Source organism: Trichomycterus rosablanca, chromosome 6 (assembly GCF_030014385.1).
Source record: "Trichomycterus rosablanca isolate fTriRos1 chromosome 6, fTriRos1.hap1, whole genome shotgun sequence".
In the NCBI taxonomy this organism is placed as follows: Eukaryota; Metazoa; Chordata; class Actinopteri; order Siluriformes; family Trichomycteridae; genus Trichomycterus; species Trichomycterus rosablanca.
In genome coordinates this window covers 43,881,872-43,909,094 of record NC_085993.1, presented here as the reverse complement: position 1 = coordinate 43,909,094, position 27,223 = coordinate 43,881,872, and the positions used below count along the sequence as shown (strand labels likewise).

Sequence of the window (27,223 nt, the reverse complement as noted above, 5' to 3'; positions counted from 1 at the left end):
CATACAGAGAGACATGCTCAAAACTCTGAGAATATCCCATTAATAGTGTAGTCACTCCACCAGACAGCAGAGGTCGCAACTGCAAAGCAGCATCGGAGTCCACTTGATCTGCCTCCCTTAGACTGCCAGTTGTGCCTATTTGAGCTAATGCATTAGATTGCTGAGCTACCCAAACACCACCACAACTGGCCATGTCTGAGAGAGCAAGGTTCAGATTGGGTTTCTCCTAATTGGTGTTGCAACGTTGAGCTTCTCCCTTCAGAAGTCATGGATTGGCTTATACAATTCTAAGACGGTCACAATATTTCTCAGACTTTTTTCTTTATTATTTATTCTTGTCAACATGACTACACAACAAACTCTATCCATAGCACATTCATTATATTCCAGGGTTACATACATGTGTTTCCATACACCGATTATTTCCATGGAAGAGCATTAACGGCTCTTACCTGATTCATAATGGAGGCCTTCCTGCCAAGCCTGTTATCAGGAAAACGGAAACGACTTCTCTTACTGGCATCATCCGACTCTGATTTGACCGCCTTCTCAGTGTCACCTTTCTCCTTCTCCTGCTCCTTCTTCCACTTTTTCTTTCTGTTTCGTCGCTCTTTGGCACTCTTAGAGCTCAGCTTGGACACTTCTGAGGAGCTGCGGGACAGATGTCCTCCTCCATCACCCTCCACAGCATCCTCTGATACTGTCCCTGCTGATGTGGCCATGGCCTGGGCCTGAGATTAAAACAAAGGAAAATGGTAAACATATGACTGACAAGAAAGGTGTGTGTGTGTGTGTGTGTGTGTGTGTGTGTGTGTACCTGTGCCTCCTCTTGTTGTTTTTTGAGCTGCTCCAGCATGGCTTTAAACTCATCTTCCTTCCGCTGAGCCTCCTCAATGGTGGCCTGGTTCTGCTCCTCATAGGCCATGGCAACCACAGCCAGGATCAGATTCACCAAGTAAAAGGAGCCCACAAAGATCACCAGCACAAAGAAGATCATGTAGGTCTTTCCCGCTGCTCGTAAAGTCTAAGAAACAAAAATGTAAAAGTTATAGCAATTCACTATATTGCATAATAATTCATTCATTTATTGTCTGTGTTATCATCGCTTTATCCTATTCAGGGTCACGATGGGTCCAAATTACCAGGCAAAGGTTAGGAAACTTCCTGAACAAGTTGCCAGGCCATCACAGGGCAACACACATTCACACACTCACTCATACCTAGGGAGACTTTAGTATCTCAAATTAACCTGATTACACATCTTTGGACTGTAAGAGGAAACCGGAGCTCCCGGAGGAAACCCACACAGACAATGGGAGAACAGACAAATTCCACACAGAAAGGGCCCAGGCTGCTCCACCTGGGACCTTCTTGCTGTGAGGTGACAGTGCTACCCACCAAGCCACCGCGTCGTCCAACATAGTAATTATTTTACTAAAATTTAAAGTGCAAAAAAAATGTCAGATGTCAAGACAGTACTGCAGAAAGTGTTAGTCTCAGTGACCCAGGTTTAGCTTCATCTGGTTCCCTTTAATCACAAAGTCATGCCAGTATGTAAACTGGCTGATCAAGATTAGGTTTACATTAGTAAGTGTGCTATTCCTACCCTGAACCCATTTTTTTATTTTATCTTTAGTAGCAACTTTATCTGTACTAGGATAGCATTGGATCCAGACCCTATCCCAAAAATAATGTGCACAAATGAGGAACGCACTGTAAATAACACCAATTCAATGCTACTATTAAACTTTTACTTGCTTACTAACAGATAGCGGCAACCAACACAGTAGATCTCAGTGTTGAGTAATTAATAAATACAACCTATAAAATTTGCTTTAACCCACTACCAAATGTACAATTAATATAAGTTGACAACCACTTCTTTACAGTAACAATTGACTAGGATTTTGTAAACATTTATGAGCAGTACCTTAACAACATTCACTTCTGTGCGTGTATACAGTAGTGATGTGCATGGTTATTTCACTATCTAAATATTTGAATGGATTCTTTAATTTTCTCATCTATTTCATTTAGAATAATGCATATGTTACTTGCAGCGGTGGGTAGAGTACACAAAAAAAAAACACTTTAAATTAGTAAATTAATTTTAAATTAAAAAATAACATACACCGATCAGCTATAACATTAAAACCACCTCCTTGTTTCTACACACATTGTCCATTGTATCAGCTCCACTTACCATATAGAAGCACTTTGTAGTTCTATAATTACTGACTGTAGTCCATCTGTTTCTCTGCATGCTTTGTTAGCCCCCTTTTATGCTGTTCTTCAATAGTCAGGACTCTCCCAGGACCAGGTAGGTATTATTTGGGTGGTGGATCATTCTTAGCACTGCAGTGACACTGACATGGTGGTGGTGTGTTAGCGTGTGTTGTGCTGGTATAAGTGGATAAGACACAGCAGCGCTGATGAGAATAGTTCACCAACCAAAAATATCCAGCCAACAGCGCCCTGTGGGCAGCGTCCTGTGACCACTGATGAAGGTCTAGAACAGTGGTTCTCAAACTTTTTAGACCGAGTACCACCCATTATCAAATCGAAACTTCCAAGTACCACCTATGTTTCTCATCACAGAACCACATAAGGCTCACATTAATTAGGTGTGTGTGTATATATATATATATATATATACAGTGTATCACAAAAGTGAGTACACCCCTCACATTTCTGCAGATATTTAAGTATATCTTTTCATGGGACAACACTGACAAAATGACACTTTGACACAATGAAAAGTAGTCTGTGTACAGCTTATATAACAGTGTAAATTTATTCTTCCCTCAAAATAACTCAATATACAGCCATTAATGTCTAAACCACTGGCAACAAAAGTGAGTACACCCCTTAGTGAAAGTTCCTGAAGTGTCAATATTTTGTGTGGCCACCATTATTTCCCAGAACTGCCTTAACTCTCCTGGGCATGGAGTTTACCAGAGCTTCACAGGTTGCCACTGGAATGCTTTTCCACTCCTCCATGACGACATCACGGAGCTGGCGGATATTCGAGACTTTGCGCTCCTCCACCTTCCGCTTGAGGATGCCCCAAAGATGTTCTATTGGGTTTAGGTCTGGAGACATGCTTGGCCAGTCCATCACCTTTACCCTCAGCCTCTTCAATAAAGCAGTGGTCGTCTTAGAGGTGTGTTTGGGGTCATTATCATGCTGGAACACTGCCCTGCGACCCAGTTTCCGGAGGGAGGGGATCATGCTCTGCTCAGTATTTCACAGTACATATTGGAGTTCATGTGTCCCTCAATGAAATGTAACTCCCCAACACCTGCTGCACTCATGCAGCCCCAGACCATGGCATTCCCACCACCATGCTTGACTGTAGGCATGACACACTTATCTTTGTACTCCTCACCTGATTGCCGCCACACATGCTTGAGACCATCTGAACCAAACAAATTAATCTTGGTCTCATCAGACCATAGGACATGGTTCCAGTTATCCATGTCCTTTGTTGACATGTCTTCAGCAAACTGTTTGCGGGCTTTCTTGTGTAGAGACTTCAGAAGAGGCTTCCTTCTGGGGTGACAGCCATGCAGACCAATTTGATGTAGTGTGCGGCGTATGGTCTGAGCACTGACAGGCTGACCCCGCACCTTTTCAATCTCTGCAGCAATGCTGACAGCACTTCTGCGCCTATCTTTCAAAAACAGCAGTTGGATGTGACGCTGAGCACGTGCACTCAGCTTCTTTGGATGACCAACGCGAGGTCTGTTCTGAGTGGACCCTGCTCTTTTAAAACGCTGGATGATCTTGGCCACTGTGCTGCAGCTCAGTTTCAGGGTGTTGGCAATCTTCTTGTAGCCTTGGCCATCTTCATGTAGCGCAACAATTCGTCTTTTAAGATCCTCAGAGAGTTCTTTGCCATGAGTTGCCATGTTGGAACTTTCAGTGACCAGTATGAGAGAGTGTGAGAGCTGTACTACTAAATTGAACACACCTGCTCCCTATGCACACCTGAGACCTAGTTACACTAACAAATCACATGACATTTTGGAGGGAAAATGACAAGCAGTGCTCAATTTGGACATTTAGGGGTGTAGTCTCTTAGGGGTGTACTCACTTTTGTTGCCGGTGGTTTAGACATTAATGGCTGTATATTGAGTTATTTTGAGGGAAGAATAAATTTACACTGTTATATAAGCTGCACACAGACTACTTTTCATTGTGTCAAAGTGTCATTTTGTCAGTGTTGTCCCATGAAAAGATATACTTAAATATCTGCAGAAATGTGAGGGGTGTACTCACTTTTGTGATACACTGTATATATATATATATACAGGTCCTTCTCAAAAAATTAGCATATTGTGATAAAGTTCATTATTTTCCATAATGTAATGATAAAAATTAAACTTTCATATATTTTAGATTCATTGCACACCAACTGAAATATTTCAGGTCTTTTATTGTTTTAATACTGATGATTTTGGCATACAGCTCATGAAAACCCAAAATTCCTATCTCAAAAAATTAGCATATTTCATCCGACCAATAAAAGAAAAGTGTTTTTAATACAAAAAAAGTCAACCTTCAAATAATTATGTTCAGTTATGCACTCAATAATTTTTGCAGAAATGACTGCTTCAATGCGGCGTGGCATGGAGGCAATCAGCCTGTGGCACTGCTGAGGTGTTATGGAGGCCCAGGATGCTTCGATAGCGGCCTTAAGCTCATCCAGAGTGTTGGGTCTTGTGTCTCTCAACTTTCTCTTCACAATATCCCACAGATTCTCTATGGGGTTCAGGTCAGGAGAGTTGGCAGGCCAATTGAGCACAGTAATACCATGGTCAGTAAACCATTCACCAGTGGTTTTGGCACTGTGAGCAGGTGCCAGGTCGTGCTGAAAAATGAAATCTTCATCTCCATAAAGCTTTTCAGCAGATGGAAGCATGAAGTACTCCAAAATCTCCTGATAGCTAGCTGCATTGACCCTGCCCTTGATAAAACACAGTGGACCAACACCAGCAGCTGACATGGCACCCCAGACCATCACTGACTGTGGGTACTTGACACTGGACTTCAGGCATTTTGGCATTTCCTTCTCCCCAGTCTTCCTCCAGACTCTGGCACCTTGATTTCCGAATGACATGCAAAATTTGCTTTCATCCGAAAACAGTACTTTGGACCACTGAGCAACAGTCCAGTGCTGCTTCTCTGGTTCAAAAGTGGCTTGACCTGGGGAATGCGGCACCTGTAGCCCATTTCCTGCACACGCCTGTGCACGGTGGCTCTGGATGTTTCTACTCCAGACTCAGTCCACTGCTTCCGCAGGTCCCCCAAGGTCTGGAATCGGCCCTTCTCCACAATCTTCCTCAGGGTCCGGTCACCTCTTCTCGTTGTGCAGCGTTTTCTGCCACACTTTTTCCTTCCCACAGACTTCCCACTGAGGTGCCTTGATACAGCACTCTGGGAACAGCCTATTCGTTCAGAAATTTCTTTCTGTGTCTTACCCTCTTGCTTGAGGGTGTCAATGATGGCCTTCTGGACAGCAGTCAGGTCGGCAGTCTTACCCATGATTGCAGTTTTGAGTAATGAACCAGGCTGGGAGTTTTTAAAAGCCTCAGGAATCTTTTGCAGGTGTTTAGAGTTAATTCGTTGATTCAGATGATTAGGTTAATAGCTCGTTTAGAGAACCTTTTCATGATATGCTAATTTTTTGAGATAGGAATTTTGGGTTTTCATGAGCTGTATGCCAAAATCATCAGTATTAAAACAATAAAAGACCTGAAATATTTCAGTTGGTGTGCAATGAATCTAAAATATATGAAAGTTTAATTTTTATCATTACATTATGGAAAATAATGAACTTTATCACAATATGCTAATTTTTTGAGAAGGACCTGTATATATATATATATATATATATATATATATATATATATATATATATATATATACTGTATATTAGTGATGGGAATTATGGCTTCTTGACGGGAGCTGGATATTTTGGCTCGGTTCCTTTCAAGGAGCCGTTCAAAAAGTGACACCACGCTACTAGGTAAACTATAAGACACCCTCGATATTAACATCAAATTTGCATTAAATGTAGGCCTAATTCAAACATCACTTAAATGAGAAAGATTCATTTCAAAAGGCAAAAACACTACAGGGAAGAGGCAGACTGTGGTTGCATTTCATTAAGTTTCAGAACAATCCTCTCTTGTACAGAGATGTGACTGTTTGTTTCTGCTTTAAAACATAAGCACAATGAAATAATCAGATTTAACAGAATTAAACAAGTTCATAGTTTATTTCTAAATTATTTGTAATTATACTACTATCTCTCTCTCTCTCTCTCTGTGTGTGTGTGTGTGTGTGTGTGTGTGTGTGTGTGTGTGTGTGTGTGTGTGTGTCTCGTTCTCCGCAATACTAAAAGTGTTTCGGATTTGAATATCGACAATACACAGCCTTTATTACGATTTACGATTAATTCCCCTTTACTGATGGAAGCTGAATGGGTGGATTACAGCCGATAAGAATTGTGCAGAAATAAAAGACTCGGCTCCTTTCGTTCATTTCAAAGATCCGTTCAATAGAATCGGCATGTGAGTGAGTGGGATGCGTCTGTTTAGCGGAGCAGCCAGGAACGAGATCAGTGAGCTTCAAACGCAGATCTGATCTGATAAAAGCGAGAGATCTACTGATAACTTTACTGATAACTTTACTGATACCGTTTCGGAAATTTCCAGATGGAAACCGCGAACGTGAAGTATAGACGTAATGAAGTACGGTGTCTGCGTAGCCCCGAATATTTTAAATAACACATTAGTTTTAATACGATTTGTTTTAATTAAACTGATTTTATTAAAACAGAACTATAAGAATTTTATTAGTAATTTACACATTGTTATTTTTTTATTTATTATTATAATTTTTTTTTTCGGTGCATGTAATTACTTTTCCGAGATTATCTGGCGTACCACCTCGTGCTGCTTCACGTACCACCAGTGGTACGCGTACCACAGTTTGAGAACCACTGGTCTAGAAGATGACCAACTCAAACAGCAGCAATGGATGAGCGATCGGCTCCGCCTTTACATCTACAAGGTGAACCAACTAGGTAGGAGTGTCTAATAGAGCCGACAGTGAGTGGACACGGTATTTAAAACTCCAGCTGTGTCTGATCCACTCATACCAGCACAACACACACTAACACACCACCACCATGTCATTGTCACTGTGGGGGTCCTGACCATTGAAGAACAGGGTGAAAGTAGGCTAAAAAGTTATGTAGAGAAATAGATGGACTACAGTCAGTAATTGTAGAACTACAAAGTGCTTCTATATGGTAAGTGGAGCTGATGAAATGGACAGTGAGTGTAGAAACAAGGAGGTGGTTTTAATGTTATGGCTGATCAGTGTATGTAGCAAATATAAAACATATATAAAATATATACAATAAACAACTTATGAATTAAAATGATCAAATAAAAATAAATATATTTTTAATTATTTATGTCACATAAATGGCATTATGGCTAAATGGCTTTCTGCTCAGTACAGTAGAAATGTTATTATCAAATTATTCTTTAATTAACATAAGACAAATGAAGATGTACATCATCCACAGCTGACAGTTGATATTTACACCGAGGGTGGTGCTGCAAGAATTTGCTCTCACGCATTAGCACCACTGAGAAAGAAATTTGATGCTGACTCAGTAAAAATTCAATACACCCTGGGCTTATGGAAGAAAAAAGAAAACATCCTGGGCTTATGGAAGAAACAAGAAAACATTATTAAAGATTATTTGGCACATTACACCTGGCCAGTAATACAATATTTACAATTGCAAACTAACTTGACAACCTAAAATTAGGACCAGAACTTTTTTAAAGTATGCAGTTCTGAGAATGTCCTGAGGATGTCCTCTAAGTGTTTTGAAACCTCAGATCTCTGTTTTATGCTCTAATCTAACACTAACAGACTTTGACTCTAACCTCTGGACAAAAGAGAGCAGGGAACAGCACAGAAGGAATATAAATACATACCAGCTGGTATAGATTTTCCCAGAAGTCTTGTGTCATGAGTCGAAAGAGAGCAAGAAAGGCCCAACCGAATGAGTCGAAGCTGGTGTACCCATAGTTTGGATTGCGGCCTGCCTTCATACAGGTGTAACCCTCTGGACAGCGCCTAACAACACACACGAATATTCCAAAAGTTCACAATACCACATGTTTATTTAGATAATGTTTAACATAAAAACAAAAACATCCAACAAAGTGTTCTTTTATAGGAAAAAACACAATGCAAAGTGGAATGATTTCCTTCTCCAAGTCTGTTGTTTTCTTATACCCTTATATTCTGTTCGGGACTCGGACACAGTCTCGATGTTCAAGTCTAGATTGAAAACATATTCATTTACTCGGGCTTTTGATTAGTCTTTTTAAACTAAACAAGTAAACTTAGTTATGCTGTAATAATTAGGGGTGCCAGAGTCTAAAGCTACTCTTTGAAAAACTTATATTTTACTCTTAACAATTTCACATTGTAACTACATCTTCTGTTGTTTTACCCCGAAGTGGTTCTGACGGAAACCTGTTCACCCTCTCGAGGTTAAACACTGCAAGTCGAGACTGCTGTGCCAACAATGCTGCTTCTGCTAGATGGGATGGAAACCTGACATGTTTGCACCAAAAATGTCCAGAACTTACAATGGACTTTATCACTGACTGGACTGAATAATGAAGAACTCCAATTATTTTTTGCTAGTTATAACTTTCAGTTCAATTTAATTTTGTGTTTGTATGTTTTGTGTAAATTCTATTTATTTAAAGTATCCTCCAGGCCACCCAAGAAGGATGGGTCTCTGCTGAGTCTGGTTCCTCTCAAGGTTTCGTCTTGTAATTTTAAGGGAGTTTTTCCTTGCCACTGTCGCCCTCAGCTTGCTCAATAGGGGTTTTTGTTCTGTTGGTCCTGGATTCTGTAAAGTTGCTTTGAGACGATGTCCGTTGTGAAAGGAAAGTGTATAAATAAATTTGACTTGACTTATACCAAGACAATTCAGTGCTTAATATTTGGCTCATACATGTTCTTTAAGATATTAAGCTTTCTCATAAGTAAATAATACAGAAATCTTTAACATATTTTATTAGTTAAAAATGTAGTCACTCACCTTCCCGGTCTTTTTTGCATGGTTGCATGGGTACTTATCAACAACTTTAACATGTGTCATTATTATTTAAATGTAAAACACACACTAGCACATTAACATTTATTTTTTCTGTATTAAACATGTTTTCACTGTGAATCAGAAATAATTGTAAACATAAATAATACAGACTACTACTAAAAATAATAACCGAGCTTCTCGACTGCACATCATATTGATTTCCTTTCTCTTAAATGCTTATTAAGGCTGTTCTTTCCATTTTATAATGCAACTCTGCTGCCTTCCATTCCTCATAGTCCTTAAGCTTTCCAAACAGAATACAACTGATTCAGCATGCTAGCAAAATGAAAATACTGGTCTAGCAACCACTGTTATGATTACAAGAATTATTACACTCAAGCTTAGTTATGTTTCTGATTTAGAACCTAGGATTAAAGTATTGATTAGGACTAGGATTAGATCTAAAGAAACTCAAACCAGTTGAACATCTCAGGTAGATTTACTGTTATAACCAGTGGTACCATTATTAAAATCTCTTCCTCTCAGTACAGTTCCAAAAACTTCTTGAATTAACACCAAGGCACACTTAGGCTGTTCTGGAAACTCATAGTGACCAACCATCTTATGTAAGACAGTTTGGTTTTGTTGTTTTTATGTATAATGTGTTTGCAAGTCTCACCCAGAATCAGAGCTATTTCCACACAGCAAAGCATCTAACATGCCAGGTAGGAAGTAGAAGTTAGCTGGAACAGCAAGAAAATATGAGTTAAAGAATGAACATCTTACTAATTTAATTATCAATCAAGTTTTGATAATTAAATAAATAAAAATTCATAGTTTTATATGTTTGATAGCCGAGAAACACATGCACAGAAACATCTCTACAACTCTACCCTCAATACGATCCATAAATATCCATAAATGTGTAGAAATTTGGAAACATTTCCATGTTCTTCTCCAATCCCAATCCCGGATGTTTCCTCACTACTTTGGTTATACTTCTATCTATAATGCACTGCACTTTTTCAAAAAGGCCAGAAGCCTTTCAGAGAGGTCAAAATGCCCCCTCTAACTCTTGTTCACCCTTAAAAACGCCTAAAAAAGCCAAGTTCCCTGGGACAGTAAATCCTATTTTCTTACATCATGTGGATGGCTAATAACATGTGCAAATGGTGTCAAGATGCACTGTTGGATGATGACGAGCTGGTGGAAGAAGTGTGACGCTTTAGGCAATGTTCTGATGGGAAAGACTGAGTCTGGTCATAGGACTGGGAGTGTACCAACCATGTACACTTATTTATGGTAATGGTATTTTCTAATGGAGGTGGTTTGTTGCAGTAGGATGATACACCCTGACACTATGATGAGGAACATAATGAGGAATTGAAGATATGATCTGCTGCCAGTCCACCATGCAACATACAGGAACTGAAGGACACGCGGGTAAAGTCCTGCTACCAGCTACCACAGGACACCTTCAGAGGTCTTACTGACTCCATGCCTCAGCAGGTTACAGCTGTTTTGGCAGCACTACAGTGTGCATCAGTATATTAGGTGGTGCTCATAATTAATTTTCTCATCAGTGTGCATAAATATTTATGGATCTCCGAGTATTAATAATGATAAAGTTGTTGAGCTGTTCCAAGTCTGCTTTATGTTTTGATGGTTTAAAATGTCATTACTTTAAGGAGGATCTGTCTATCTGATTGCTTTACTAATTTAAATTAACTTACTGTCATTCATGATGTATTCACTGAAGTCAAAGCCTTTGCTTCCATTGGCCAGGTAGGTGACTGTCTCATTGCTAATGGGCCAGATCACACATTTTTGCCGAAGATTGCCCATAAAGAGCTGAAGGCCAATAAGAGCAAATACACTCAAACAAAAGACAGTGAGAATCATCACATCGGACAGCTTCTTTACTGACTGGATCAGAGCCCCCACAATGGTCTTCAGTCCTAAGATGAGACAGACATACACATAGGTTGTACTTTCTTAACACATACAGCTTTGTTTTTAACTGTCTACATATGAACAGGTAGAGCACACATACTTCACTACCCCCCCACAAACACACATCTCAAGTTTTTCATGTTAAGATTTGTAGTGTTTAATATTGCCATCCCTGCCCCTAATTCAAATTGTAATCCTACAGAAAGGTGTATTATTTTATGTTACTTTACGTTTATCACAGAGAGATAGTGGTAGCCTAGTCTAGTGGATAGGAGTGTGGGTTACCAACTCGAAGGTTAAGGATTAAAATCCTGGCTCTGTCATGCAGCTGCCCTTGAGCCCCATTAACACTCTCAGCTCCAGTGATGCCGTACAATGTCTGACCCTGCACTTTTATGAGGAAAAATAATTTTATTGTACTGTACACTTTATATATATACACTATATTGCCAAAAGTATTCACTCACCCATCCAAATAATTGAATTCAGGTGTTCCAATCACTTCCATGGCCACAGGTGTATAAAACCAAGCACCTAGGCATGCAGACTGCTTCTACAAACATTTGTGAAAGAATGGGTCACTCTCATGAGCTCAGTAAATTCCAGCATGGTACCATGATAGGATGCCACCTGTGCAACAAGTCCAGTCGTGAAATTTCCTCACTACTAAATATTCCACAGTCAACATCATATTAAACCCTATGGATTAAGAATGGGATGTCACTCAAGTTCATATGCGTGTGAAGGCAGACGAGTGAATACTTTTGGCAATATAGTGTATATGACAAATAAAGGCAGCTGGTAACTGGCTACCACATAAAGTAAATTTACTCATAAAACTAAAATCAGCTGACCTAGTAGTAAAGTTTAGAGGAAAACATTTATTTTAGTAATATCTGCATTTAACTGGTCATTAATTTTTTATTAGTCAAGTTTTTTTTTCCTTTAAAACAAATAGAATTACACTGCAGGTTTTAGGTTTATTTTATAAACTGGAATCTGGCTTTACCCCAGTCTAAAATACCTACCTTTAATGTTTCAGCTCGGGTACAAGTAATGAATCTAAAATAAACAGTATATTAATTGTTGAGAGCATGAAACATTCTTTTCATATTATTTTCTTCTTTAGTACAATTTGTAATCATTTAATGAATACTGTTCCTACAGGCATCTGATGCAACATCCAATATTTGGAAAACAAATTACCAATTTTAATGTTTAGCTTTCTGTCATTTTAAACCCATAAAAATGCAATGCAGTGTGCCTTTAGGTACCAAAACCGCACATCAAATCAATAAAGGAATTGATCATTTTAAATAATTTAGGAATATATTTATAGTTTATTACTTGAGTACATTAAGTAATGTTAAGCTTTTTTTCAATTAGAGTTTAAATGGTCATTTACAAAGGTGGACTTTAGGATAAGACTATTATTACTGTTTTTACTACCTGGACCTTGTCTAATAAACAGCAAAAATCTACATTTGAGAGCCTGCCACTTTCAAAAATTCTCACACACACACACATTGCACATATGAGAAAACGTTCTAGAGGTCTCCAGTATATAACCTTGAGCACATACAAGAAAATAAGAACAAATAGGAATAGAGAATTAAGGTCTCTCCTCATGATCCTCCACACAAATGAATATTAAAATGAATTCAGATTTAACTTTTTTTAGAACTGATCTACAGTGCAATACTGCTAAACAAAATAAATAGTTTCAAGAATGTATTAATTGATCAAAGGCAAAAAAATCACTTACACTATTGTCCCTGTTATGGAAAGTCTAACACAGTGAAAGCCAAAATGAACATAAAGTTGTAAAGGACAGCAGTCTTGAGATTTTAATTATTTCTATCATTAAAGCACACCTTCTTTAATGTTATTCTTTCATAAGGTTATTAGGGGTTTTATATGTATACACATACAGTACATACCACATCTTATCGTATGTTTAGTATATGATTTTGAAGATCATACATTTGGTGGTTATGAGGTTTGGTAATTTTATTATAGAACTTTGTACATGGAACTTTAGCCGAGGTTAAAAAGAAAGTCTAAATTGATTATAAAAGTGTAAATCAATACAGTGGCAGGAAGAAGAATTGCAAATCATATGCATTTTACTATAGCAAATTGTTTTATTTCATTATTTATTATTTTATTCATTTATGTGGTTTAGTTTGTTTAATACTAAACTTTACTGTATGTAGATATGAGATAACTTGGTGATACAGTAGGTACCATAAGTACCAAACCACGGCAGTAGCTACGTATAATAAAGTGTGGAGACCTTGCGGAGACACACAGTATAGAGTATAGCTTAAATACATGCACACACACACACACACACACACACACACACACACACAAAATAGTCAGCTCCAGGATTATTAGAATTACTGGTAACAACAAAAGTCTGTTTAAATAATTTTTTTTTAATTTACTTAATAATTTAGATATTAGCTGTAACTACACCTAACCTACATATAGGTATATTATATGTATTTTATATTAAAAATGTAAATAATTAATAATAAAATAAAAATAATAATAATACAAATATTTTAGTGATAGAATAAATTATCCACTTTACCCAGAGTGCCAATAATTCTTGAGCTGACTGTATATTCAATATTTAACACCTACTAAGATCATAGATAACATAGCAGCCCCATACAGAAAAGCAAAGAGACAACACAGAGAGAGTAAGAGGAGAGGAGGACAGGCAAAGGGTTGCATGCAGGTCATTTAAACGCCAAGGCTGAATGCAGCAACATCATCATCACTTCATCATCATGGTAAAAATGCCACTTTAACCAGTCATTCAGATCCAAAAAGCATCTGTCTTTTACCAGCTCGTTCCTCCTGTTTGAGAGACACCAGATGAATGAAAAATTCCAGCGTAAAAATATCCATTGCCAGGTGAAACATTATACATATACATTTAATATGTACATGGATGGAATATGTGGTAATTTACCATCTTTGTCAGGAAATAACACACCTAAACAATCTGTAAATACCTGATAATACCCGATAATAAGTCTTATATTCTGATGTCTCTCTTTCCACTCCGAGTTCTTTCAAATAAGAAAAAGGAGGGATTTTTTAAAATGATAAAACAAGAACAAAGGATGCAGAAATCCCAAGAAAGCCAGTCATAAAATTGAAAAACAAAAGCTAAAAGGAAGACGAACTAAAAGCAAGTGTTTAAGGAGGCATCATGCAGCAGTAATGTTTCAAACTAGGCTTGGCAGTCTTGGTGAGTCATCTAGGACATTAATAAACATTTCAATATATAAAGCATTATTCATATTAGAGGCATGTTAACATGATGTTCTAAAATGCACAAAGCAATGCTGTTATTCTTAAGTGATTTTATATTGTTGAGCGTAGTGTGGTTAGCACTGTCGCCTCACAGCAAGAAGGTCTGGGGTTTGATCCCCAGGTGGGGTGGTTTGGGTCCTTTTTGTGCGGACTTTGCATGTTCTCCTTGTGTCTGCGTGGTTTTCCTCCTGAAGCTCTGGTTTCCTCCCACAGTCCAAAAACATGCAGTCAGGTTAATTGGAGACACTGAATTGCCCTATAGGTGAATGCAGGGGCGTAACTACCAAAGGGGGCAAGGGGGGCAGGGGCACTATATTACAATATACAATATAATATTACAATATTTTCGTTAAGTAAAATAATAAAAGAGGGCGAGAACCTGTAATTCATTCTGATATAGCATTTATATATACAGATACAGTGTATCACAAAAGTGAGTACACCCCTCACATTTCTGCAAATATTTCATTATATCTTTTCATGGGACAACACTATAGACATGAAACTTGGATATAACTTAGAGTAGTCAGTGTACAGCTTGTATAGCAGTGTAGATTTACTGTCTTCTGAAAATAACTCAACACACAGCCATTAATGTCTAAATAGCTGGCAACATAAGTGAGTACACCCCACAGTGAACATGTCCAAATTGTGCCCAAATGTGTCGTTGTCCCTCCCTGGTGTCATGTGTCAAGGTCCCAGGTGTAAATGGGGAGCAGGGCTGTTAAATTTGGTGTTTTGGGTACAATTCTCTCATACTGGCCACTGGATATTCAACATGGCACCTCATGGCAAAGAACTCTCTGAGGATGTGAGAAATAGAATTGTTGCTCTCCACAAAGATGGCCTGGGCTATAAGAAGATTGCTAACACCCTGAAACTGAGCTACAGCATGGTGGCCAAGGTCATACAGCGGTTTTCCAGGACAGGTTCCACTCGGAACAGGCCTCGCCAGGGTCGACCAAAGAAGTTGAGTCCACGTGTTCGGCGTCATATCCAGAGGTTGGCTTTAAAAAATAGACACATGAGTGCTGCCAGCATTGCTGCAGAGGTTGAAGACATGGGAGGTCAGCCTGTCAGTGCTCAGACCATACGCCGCACACTGCATCAACTCGGTCTGCATGGTCGTCATCCCAGAAGGAAGCTGACACACAAGAAAGCCCGCAAACAGTTTGCTGAAGACAAGCAGTCCAAGAACATGGATTACTGGAATGCCCTGTGGTCTGACGAGACCAAGATAAACTTGTTTGGCTCAGATGGTGTCCAGCATGTGTGGCGGCGCCCTGGTGAGAAGTACCAAGACAACTGTATCTTGCCTACAGTCAAGCATGGTGGTGGTAGCATCATGGTCTTGGGCTGCATGAGTGTTGCTGGCACTGGGGAGCTGCAGTTCATTGAGGGAAACATGAATTCCAACATGTACTGTGACATTCTGAAACAGAGCATGATCCCCTCCCTTCGAAAACTGGCAGTTTTCCAACAGGATAACGACCCCAAACACAACCTCCAAGATGACAACTGCCTTGCTGAGGAAGCTGAAGGTAAAGGTGATGGACTAAACCCAATTGAGCACCTGTGGCGCATCCTCAAGTGGAAGGTGGAGGAGTTCAAGGTGTCTAACATCCACCAGCTCCGTGATGTCATCATGGAGGAGTGGAAGAGGATTCCAGTAGCAACCTGTGCAGCTCTGGTGAATTCCATGCCCAGGAGGGTTAAGGCAGTGCTGGATAATAATGGTGGTCACACAAAATATTGACACTTTGGGCACAATTTGGACATGTTCACTGTGGGGTGTACTCACTTATGTTGCCAGCTATTTAGACATTAATGGCTGTGTGTTGAGTTATTTTCAGAAGACAGTAAATCTACACTGCTATACAAGTTCTACACTGACTACTCTAAGTTATATCCAAGTTTCATGTCTATAGTGTTGTCCCATGAAAAGATATAATAAAATATTTGCAGAAATGTGAGGGGTGTACTCACTTTTGTGATACACTGTACATCATATATGTATATATTTGTTGAGGGGGCCTAAAAAAATGTTTTCACTGGGGCCCATGAGCTCCTAGTTACGCCACTGGGTGAATGGGTGCGTGTATGTGTGTGTCTGCCCTGCGATGGGTCTGTCCAGGGTGTTACTGTGTGCCTTGCGACCATTGAAAAGCTGGGATAGGCTCCAGCACCCCCAGCAACCCTGATTGGATAGGCGGTTAAGAAAGTGAGTGAGTGAGTGTGGTTTTCTTTTGTTTTTTTCTGAAACTAAATTTCATATAAGAAGGTCCTGGATTTGATTATCAGGTGGAGTTGTCCAGGTTTTTTCTTTGAGAAGTTTGCATGTTCTCCCTGTGTCTGTGTATGTTTCCTCCGGGAGCTCCGGTTTCCTCCCACAGTACAAAGACATGTAAGTTAGGTAATTTAAAGCTACAAAATCGCCTGTGACTGTGTTTGACATAAAAGTTGCACTGATAAACCTGTGTAACCTGTAACTACCTGTCCTGCCATGAATGGAATCAAAGTGTAAGCATGATGTTAAAATCCTAATAAACAAACAAAAAACACTGCATGGCCAAATGTAGGCGGAGACCCCTAAATGTCGTTTAATTTTACAGGCCTAGAGCTGCAGACAGGTGTAAGTGCTGTTATTGTAAAATGGAAACACTGAGAGAAACAAAAGCTGAAAAGTTGAAAACCCCAGAGTACAGAAAGGTACTGATTAAGTGAGTCCTTGCTTCAAACAAATGTTTTTCTCTTTTTCTCCCCTAATCTAGTCGTATCCAATTACCCTGATTGCATTATGCTTTACTTACACCGATACAACCCTCCACTGCTAACTGCGCCACCTGAGCATCTAGTTGGAGCTATTTTTGATAACTATGACTGGGACTGTGTTTTGGGGAGAATAAATCTAAAAGCTATAAAAAAAATTAAGCATTTGCAATGAATAAAATAATTACCAATAAAGCGTTTGTGTTTTTTCTTGTAACAGATCTTGTAACAAAACTGAAAATGTGCCTGATATCTTTCCTTTTTATTTACTACTCAGCCAATCAGAGCATTTTACACACACTTGAAAGGGTACACTGGTCAGTGTCCAGGAGTAGAGAAGCAGAATTGGCAGACAAAATGCTGTATTTCACATTTAGAAAAGCTGACACATGAAGTTTACAAAACGCTGTAATGTGTCACTGTAAAACTCTTTATTAAGAAATCCATCTTAGTTATTGTTTTTACACTAAATATTATTAAAATATGCACTTGTAGGTACTTTTTAAATCATGTTGCAACATATAGTTCATGTTGCAACAGAACCATAATAGCAGGGTATGATTCCAAGCTTTGCTAGGAAGTAGACAGTCTGAACCTCTTGGAATACCACCAGTATTCTATATTGTGGCAGTTGTTCTGGAAGGAGTCTTTTCTTCTCAAGCATGACAATGTCACTGTGCAAAATGTGATGTCCTAAAAAATGACTGGCTTTATATTAATGTCCATCATGTTGAACTGAGAAGTTCTAAAAACACATGTTGATATGGTAACTGTAATGCATGTACATACACCGATCAGCCATAACATTAAAACCACCTCAGTGGTTCTACACATACTGTCCATTTTATCAGCTCCACTTACCATATAGAAGCACTTTGTAGTTCGACAATTACTAACTGTAGTCCATCTGTTTCTCTGCATGCTTTGTTAGCCCCCTTTCACCCTGTTCTTCAATTGTCAGGACTCTCCCAGGACCACTACAGAGCAGGTATTATTTAGGTTGTGCATCATTCTCAGCACTGCAGTGACACTGACATGGTGGTGGTGTGTTAGTGTGTGTTGTGCTGGTATGAGTGGATCAGACACAGCAGCGCTGATGGAGTTTTTAAACACCTCACTGTCACTGCTGGACTGAGAATAGTCCACCAACCAAAAATATCCAGCCAACAGCGCCCCGTGGGCAGCGTCCTGTGACCACTGATGAAGGACTAGAAGATGACCAACTCAAACAGCAGCAATAGATGAGCGATTATCTCTGACTGTACATCTACAAGGTGGACCAACTAGGTGGGAGTGTCTAATAGAGCGGACAGTGACTGGACACGATATTTAAAAACACCAGCAGCGCTGCTGTGTCTGATCCACTCATACCAGCACAACACACACTAACACACCACCACCATGTCAGTGTCACTGCAGTGCTGAGAATCATCCCCCACCCAAATAATACCTGCTCTGTGGTGGCCCTGTGGGGGTCCTGACCATTGAAGAACAGGGTTAAAGCAGGCTAAAAAGGTATGTAGAGAAACAAATGGACTACAGTCAGTAATTGTAGAACTTCAAAGTGCTCCTATATGGTAAGTGGAGCTGATAAAATGGACAGTGAGTGTAGAAACAAGGAGGTGGTTTTAATGTTATGGCTGATCAGTGTATGTATGAATGTATTGAGCAGGGACCTTAACCCTCATTGGCTTAGATTATGTCTGGCCACTGTCAGTTGCTTTGAATGCCATAAATGTAAACGTATTCGTATTGTACAACTGTGTGTTTGACCTGCCATTAAATTCCAAAAATCAGTGCTTTCAACATAGTCAATACATTGATCACACAAACATTGTAAAAAATTTGTGTGTGTGTGTGTGTGTGTTGGGGGGTCCATTTATATTTACTGTAAACTATTTTTTAACCATTAAGCTGTTAAATGAATGCACACCTGTAAATCACAGGACTTTTTAGGCTTTGATAGCCAAATGTGTTAGCAGACTGCAAAGCCTATCAAAAATGTATTGTTACCATTTTTGATTGTTTAGGTAAAAATAAAATTTAAAAAATATATAATTTCTTCAGCATCCTCTTTTGAAAAAATAATCCAAATAAAAAATATAGAGAATTAAAAACTAAATTAAAAAATCATACTGGTCGATGTAATCATTTGCGTCAGCGTGAGAAGCAGCTCAGCCTTCGTGTTTAAACGCTTTCTCACCTGGTATGACAGAAATAGTTTTGAGAGCTCGTAGAACCCTGAAGGTTCTCAGGGCTGACACATTCCCCAGGTCCACAAACTCTGTTACATATCTGCAATAAGGGAGGATCACACACAAAACAAACACAATGACACAACACAACACGTAACACCACGCACGACACGTCACTACCACCAGCACCACCACTGAACTGGGAAGAAGACGTCACAAACAGCCTGTCCATTGAGAGGAGGAAGAAACAAACAAAGAAGGAAGGAAAAACAGAAGGAAGAAAAGGATCGAGCGCAGAAGGAGAGATAGCCAGCGGCGCCCTCTCAAAGCCTGCTGGTCTCTTACCTGGGATCACAGCAACAGTTTTCAAAGCCCTCAGCACTCTGAAGGTGCGCAGAGCTGACACATTGCCTAGGTTTACAAACTCTGTTATATACCTGCAGAATGGATTGCAACAGTTACCAGTCAGAGAGAAAGAGAGAGAAACAAGAAAAACAGAGAAATAGAAGAATGAATAAAGAGGAGTGTGGAGAAGAAAGAGAAGGAAATGTAGGAAATAGACATTTAAATGATTATAGCATATTTTGGCAAAATCTTACTTACTTTTTTCTGTTTGAGGTATTTAAAACTAAATGCATGTCTGCTTCAAACAAGTGCAGGGGCGTAACTACCGGGGGTGGCCCTCCATGACAAGAACTCAACCCCCCATTATAGTTATTATTCAACTAGTAAGACACAGTCCCCTCCACAATTATAAGCACCTCTGGTAAAGATGAGTAAAAGGGGTTATGAGAAATTTCACCTTCTGGTGAATTAGCTTAATCACACTGAAAAAAGAGAAAAAATCTAACATTTCAGAGAACCAGAATCCTTTTTGTAGCAAAACCACACATACTACAATTATTGACACTGCTAAACATAATGTAATTGAATCATTTGGTTCATTTATATTGTAGCGTCCACCACTGGGGGGGCCGGAACGGGCTTTACCCAGAAGGCTTTGCGGCCGTGGTATCCAGACTTACCGTAGCCGTGTAGCCCAGTGTTGGGGATGGGTTGGCTGTGTGTTGTGTGAATGTTCATGTGTATGAATGGATGTCTAAAAGAACCATCTGGCGGCCCCGACGCCCCTCCCTCCATACTTGCCGGTGCCACATTGGTGTCAGAAGTGGGATCGTGGTGTTTGGGTGGCTCTGATGGTCAGGTGGGCCAATATGCCTGATCTGTCTGAGTGCGCTAGCCCAGGTGTTGCTGCAGGGGCATGTGTTACTGGCGGCTGAGAGGACGGTGCTCGTCTTCTTGTGCCCTGCCCACTGATTGAGTCAGTGTGGTGTTCCAGTAGGCCAGGTGCAGCAGTGGGTGGAACGGCGGCTCGGCAGTGTAATGGGGTGTGGTGCGGACATGGAGCCACCCAGTGAACGCTGGTGAGTAGGTCACCGGGACGGTTGACCTTTGGGGAGGGGCCTGTGTAGCGTCCGCCACTGGGGGGCCGGAACAGGCTTTACCCAGAAAGCCTTGCGGTCGTGGTATCCAGACTTACCGTAGCCGTGTAGCCCAGTGTTAAGGATGGTGTGGCTACGGTAAGGGCTGGATAAGCAGCTCTATGTTTGTCTGTTTGTTGTGTGAATGTCTTTGTGTATGAATGAATGTCTTAAAATAACCATCTGGCGGCCCCGACGCCCCTTCCTCCATACTTGCCGGCGCCACAATATTTTACTTGTTTAAGTTAATGAGTGTTGACGAGCTTTCAATTAGTAATCCATGACTTGACATGTTTCAGTGGGGTATTTACACCGATCAGCCATAACATCAAACCCACCTCCTTGTTTCTACACTCACTGTCCATTTGATCAGCTCCACTTACTATACCTATACTATACCTACTCTATAGTGGTCCTGGGAGAGTCCTGACCATTGAAGAACAGGGTGAAAGCAGGCTTAAAAAGTATGTAGAGAACAGATGGACTACAGTCAGTAATTGTAGAACTACAAAGTAATTGTGAACTAGGCATTAGATGACCCCACGTGGGGTTCTGACCCCAAGGTAGAGAACCACCACTCTAAATGCTTTGGAAGCCTGGTCTCATAAAAGCATAAACCACACTTTACAGCATACTGTCATATTGCCCAGTCATACAACAGTTCCCACAGGCCCTGGAAAAAAAGATCGTCACAACAACCTGTTTCAAGTGTCGTTGCCATTTATCACTTGTGAATGATGAAACCGAAAAGAACAACTACACACACACACACACACACACACACACACACACACATTACCTTTAGTAACCTGTGCAGAGGTCATAGTGTCATTTTTAATTCTGTACTATATTTCAGTCTGCACAAAGTCACACACACAATCTGCGATACCATTTTAAAATGTAAATGACAATTCCTCTGAGGTGTGTTCCACTCACAGAGGCGATATTCTATCTAGTGCTTGCAGTAGCTAATGTGCATCAAGTTGCTGGAAATGTGATTAGTGTGTGTGTGTGTGTGTGTGTGTGTGTGTGTTGGTGCAGTGGGCCTATACTTACGCCATAGAGATGACCATGAAGTCCAGCCAGTTCCAGGGATCTCGGAGAAATGTAAAGCCGTCTATACAAAAACCTCGAGCTACAATCTTTGTGAGGGACTCAAAGGTGTAGATCCCTGTGAACATGTACCTGGCAAACAGTGCAAGTTTAAGGATGTTTGTTTGATCAGAATCGATTAGCTGAACTAATGAATTACAAATGAACGATAAGACAAATGTTAAGTGTTTTATTTAAGTAAAAAATTGTATTTAGTGTAAAATCTAAAAATACAAAACAAAACAAAATACAATGAAAATAATATAGAGCAAACAAAATAGAAAACGCAATAAAATAGAACAAAACACAACAACAGAAGGGAAGAAAAAACAGAATAAGAACAGTGAAACAAAACTGAATGAAAAAAAGTTCAGAACACAAAACAACAGAACAGAATAAAACACAAAACAATACATTAGAACACTAAAATAAAATTAAAATACAACCCTGAATCTGAAAATGTTGGGACAGCATGAAAAATGCAAATAAAACATGCACCACCTGGAATGTGTTTTAGGCCTGAAATGCAGGAATAGATAAATATTCACAAATGAAATAAAGTTGCCAGACAAAACCTGGAATATCTTGGGTTCATTTTGTCTGCAATAATTCAAATTTAATTTAATTTACAAATTAAATGTAAAAAAACAATTTTTATTTACATTTTCCATACTGTCCCAACATTTCCTGATTTGGGGTTGTAAAGTAAATCAGAATACTTACTCTACTTGTTTGGACCATTCTGGGGGATTGCTGAATGTCATGAACACACAGTTGGTTAAAATGGTACACATAATGATCATGCTGAAAACTGTAGGAACAGATGTTAAGGAAAGTTTGGAATATAACACATATCACAGTTTATTCACATACATTAAGCATTTCTCTAATTGCATACTAACTGATATTCTTGCTTTCCATATTGTTTTCTGGCTGCCATTAGCTAAAAGGAAGCTCAATATTGTTATATCTCTTGTATTCCACTACAAAAAATGTCATTTTGTCAACCTGGTACTGCAATCCATCTGGTTCTGAAAATAAACGCATTACATGGTAAATAATAACCTTCACTACCATGATAAGAACCTACAATGAAGGAAAGCAACATACTGATCTAGCTTGAAACATGTGTTTTTAAAACATGCATTCAGGTCGGATATCAACTGGACAAATAAGCATTTTTATGTTAATATTAAAGCAGTAAGAACAAATACAGTAACAATGCACTGAAAAGGATATGAATGTATCAAAATTTTAATAGCTATTCGTCTAAACAGGCTAAAAGGGCTAATGATATACAACGATGGTGTGGCACTAAAACGAAAGATTGTTTTCCCTTTGTTTAACACTATAAAGGTCTGAAAAGAGAAACAGACAAACAGAAAGAGGCATTAAGTATTAAAACTCAAAGCAAAAAAACACAATAAAGAATTGTTATATTGTAAACAACTAATTTGACACTAACCAGTAAAACATAGGTAAAAAGTATGTAACTAAATTAAAGCATTAAGCAAACAGATTAGAAATTGTGCAGTAAATACAATGTTTATATACATTAGATCAGCATTCGACTGTAATATTGTCATTCAAATTATAAAATACAACCCCAGATCAAAAAAGGTTGGGACAGTATGAAAAATGCAAATAAAACATTTTTTGCATTTATTTCATTGCAGACAGCATGAAGCCAAAATATTTTGAACACTTTTTTTATTGTCCCAGCTTTTTCTGATTTGTGGTTGTAATAATTATTATTAGCTATTTTTTTTGTTTGTTTTGTTTATGCATTTTCCCACCGTTTTCTCCCAACTTTTTAGCGCATCCAATTGCCCGATTGCGCGACGTTTCCTCTCCAGTAATGCCGACCTCCGCTCTGCTTTGAGGAGAACGAAGCTAACCCACACCACCTCCGACACGTAGGCAGCAGCTGTATGCATTTTGTCACCCACACTAGGCGAGTGCATATATGCAAATCAGCCTTGTGTATGGACAGACACACCCTGATCCGCACTCTTTCCCCGCTTCAGTGCAGGCGCCATCAATCAGCCAGCAGAGGTTGTAGTGCATCAGTTACGAGGAGTCCCTAATCGGCTAAACACCCCACCCCTATATGAACAACAGCCCAATCGTTGTTCATGTGGCTGCTCAGCCCAGCCGGATGGCAGAGCTGAGATTCGATATGATGTATTCGAAATCCCAGCTCTGGTGTGTTAGCGTGTGTTTTTACCGCTGCGCCACCTATAATCAGCGTTATTAAATACATTTAAAAATACCTACAGTGCAAACTGAAGGGCAGATATATTAGCATTTTTTTAAAAACTTCTACTAAAAAAACCAGATCAGACAATATGGCATAGCTGGTAGGCACATTTGGTCACTGAATGTGTTAACATGTGCACAATAATCAGATTACAGCTGAAAACAAGGTACTGAAAATGATGCACTTTACTAAAATCTGAGTTTACATGAGTAAATTAGTAATGTGATTTCTGATTTCAGTGTGATGCCGTGTAGTGAAGCTGTTTACCTTCCAGTAAAGCATTATAACTACTTTATGTCTAGTAATGTTCACTTATAATTTAGCTGTTCCAAAGGACATTAAGTGCTGATTTAGTTTCATTACATTTCAGCACTTCCCAGACTGCACTCTAAAACCACATGTGGATTTGTGGTATTTATAAGTAGCTTTAAATCTGTTTGTTTTATTATCTAACACATGCACATGTAATGTTAAAACCTCTTTTGTTTAATACAATTATATTTCAGTAGAATCTCTGTTCAGAGTGATACTATTGTTTAATAATATATAATATATAATATAAATCATTTATAATATAGATCAGCTAAAAAAAAACCTTTGTCTTTCTAATGTATGTGAAATTTGCAAATGAAGACACTGAAATATAAATATAATAAGTTGCTATGTCAGCAAAGTACATAAAGTTTTCCTTTATTCCACTGTGATATTGCCATGTCAAGGTCAGGATCATTACCAAACATTAACTGCTGAAACATTTGTCTTTCTTATAAAATAACTGAATGATCTGCAGTAAACGTTGGCAAAGACAAGAACCGTTTACTGGAATTCAGAATGTAACGCGTTAACGCTTACTGCTTATATCACCATTCATCAGTAGCAGGAAGTGCTGACTCGAGAGTGAACGAGAAAGACATGGAGAGGAAAAACAGTGAGAGAGAAAGAGAGAGAGAGGGAGAGAGTGAAGCACTGCATAGCTCCTTTGAGTCGATGTACTTGTATATACATTTACTTTTAAGATTTACAAGAACTTACCAACACTGCTCCTCACAGACACCATGTAGAATAAAAGTAATAAAAGTAACAGTCCAGCAATAAGACAAAAATTATACTGTACGAAGGTAAGAAAAAATAACCTCAATACTCACTAAATGACAATTGTTGAGGTAGACAAACATTATCCCTTGTGTTCTTATGACATTGACTTTACTGCCTTGTATTATTTTACCTACAGTAAGTTCAAAATTAACCAAATTAATTAACCTAACAGAGAGAGAGAAAGATGGGTGGGAGGAAGTTTGTGTGTGTGTGTGTGTGTGTGTGTGTGTGTGTGTGTGTGTGTGTGAAGAGATTCAGCTGTACCCTCAACACCAGACAGAAACTAAAAACATATGAAAATCTATTGTCTTTAATCATGTATTCTAGCCAGGGCCTCTGAGACCCCAAACAGAAGTGTATAAATTAAAGGGTGTTTGGAACACAAAATCAATACAAAAATATTGTTTATTTGCAGTTTCCTTAAAATTTGGAAAATTCATGAAGTAGTGAGCAGATTCAAAAAGGCTAAGGATATTTTGTGAGCTCTTAAAGAGGCTCTGAGGTCACAGAGACCCCAAACAGAATGTGAGGATTTAACACAAAGCATTCATTCATTCATCCTTAAAAACCACTTCATCTTGGTCAGGGTCAGAGGCAGAAATACAACCATAACAGGGAACTAGACTAATACAGAGCAATACAAATGTACACATTCTCTCATACACTCACATCTAGAGGCAATTAAGAAAAGCCAGTCTACCGTTTACATGTTATCAGGAGGTGGAAGAAAACCTGATTTCCAACACAAAACACCAAACTCTTCACTGGCAGTACCCAGAGGCAGGGAATGAACCCAGGTATCTAGGAGTATGATGCTATGTGGCACCTACACCTTTTGCAGTGTTCATAATAAGATTTGTATAAAACTACTAAATTCTAAACTAAATAAATAAATAATAATAATAACTAAACAATAATATTGTTAATATTGCAGTTGTTTATAGTAAAGCCCTTATTTTGGTGTTGTGGTCATTTTAGCAACAAAGAATAGGACAGTTGTAGCCTAGTGGTTAAGGTACTGGACTAGTAATCAAAAGGTCACTGGTTCAAGTCCCAGCACTGCCAGGTTGCCACTGTTGGGCCCTCAAGCAAGGCCCTTAACCCATAACTGCTTAGACAACATACTGTCAAAGTACTGCAAGTCGCTTTGAATAAAAGCGTCTGCTAAATGCCGTAAATGTAAAGAACGATCTCTTGCTCTGAGATTTAAACAATTAAAACATTCATATTTTGATTCATTTAACTTTAGTAGCTTAATCCTGATGAGAATTGTGGTGTGGGCACAGGGCAGTGATTTGGAGACAACATTTTTTTCTTAAATAAACAAACATCTGAGCTGCTCAGTTGGCGCAGCAGTAAAATACGCTAGCACACCAGAGCTGAGATTTCGAATACATCGTATCGAATCTCAGCTCTGCCATCCGGCTGGGCTGGGCGGCTATATGAACAATAGTTGGCTGTTTTTCATACAGGGTTAGGGATCCGGATAGGGACTGATGCAATTATGACCTCTGCTGGCTGGTTGATGGCGTCTGCACAGAGTAGAGGAATAATGTGATCAGGGTGTGGCTCTCCGTGCACAGGGCCGATCCACATATGAACTCGGCTGTTGCAGGTGAAAAAATGCAGTTGGCTACTGCTCACGTGTTCAGTTCGCTCTCCTCAAACAGGGGCGGGGGTCAGCACCACTAGAGAGAAAGAATAATGCAATTGGGTAAAAATTGGATGCGCAAAAAATCGGGAGAAAAGGGGAAAATGCATTAAAAAACATATGTAAACTGGGGACAGTCGTAGCCTAGTGGGTAGAGCTTTCAATCGAAAGGTTGAGGTTTCAAATCCTGATATAGTGCCATATAGCCACTGTTGGACTCTTGAGTGCAATGGCTGACCCTGTGCTCTG

At 39.2% G+C, this 27,223-nt stretch overlaps 1 protein-coding gene across 1 annotated transcript in view; it reads right to left on the bottom strand.

The window, feature by feature from the left end:
• scn8ab (sodium channel, voltage gated, type VIII, alpha subunit b) overlaps positions 1-27,223 on the bottom strand; it is an 84,732-nt gene that overhangs the window by 35,984 nt on the left and 21,525 nt on the right. Inside the window, exons 3-11 of the mRNA XM_062997949.1 lie at positions 23,208-23,326; positions 22,692-22,781; positions 21,933-22,061; positions 19,404-19,495; positions 10,879-11,103; positions 9,825-9,888; positions 8,025-8,166; positions 818-1,024; positions 453-731 (exon numbers count right to left, since the gene is read on the bottom strand). Of these exons, the coding sequence (XP_062854019.1) occupies positions 453-731; positions 818-1,024; positions 8,025-8,166; positions 9,825-9,888; positions 10,879-11,103; positions 19,404-19,495; positions 21,933-22,061; positions 22,692-22,781; positions 23,208-23,326 (1,347 nt within the window). The remainder of the gene's footprint in view (positions 1-452; positions 732-817; positions 1,025-8,024; positions 8,167-9,824; positions 9,889-10,878; positions 11,104-19,403; positions 19,496-21,932; positions 22,062-22,691; positions 22,782-23,207; positions 23,327-27,223) is intronic.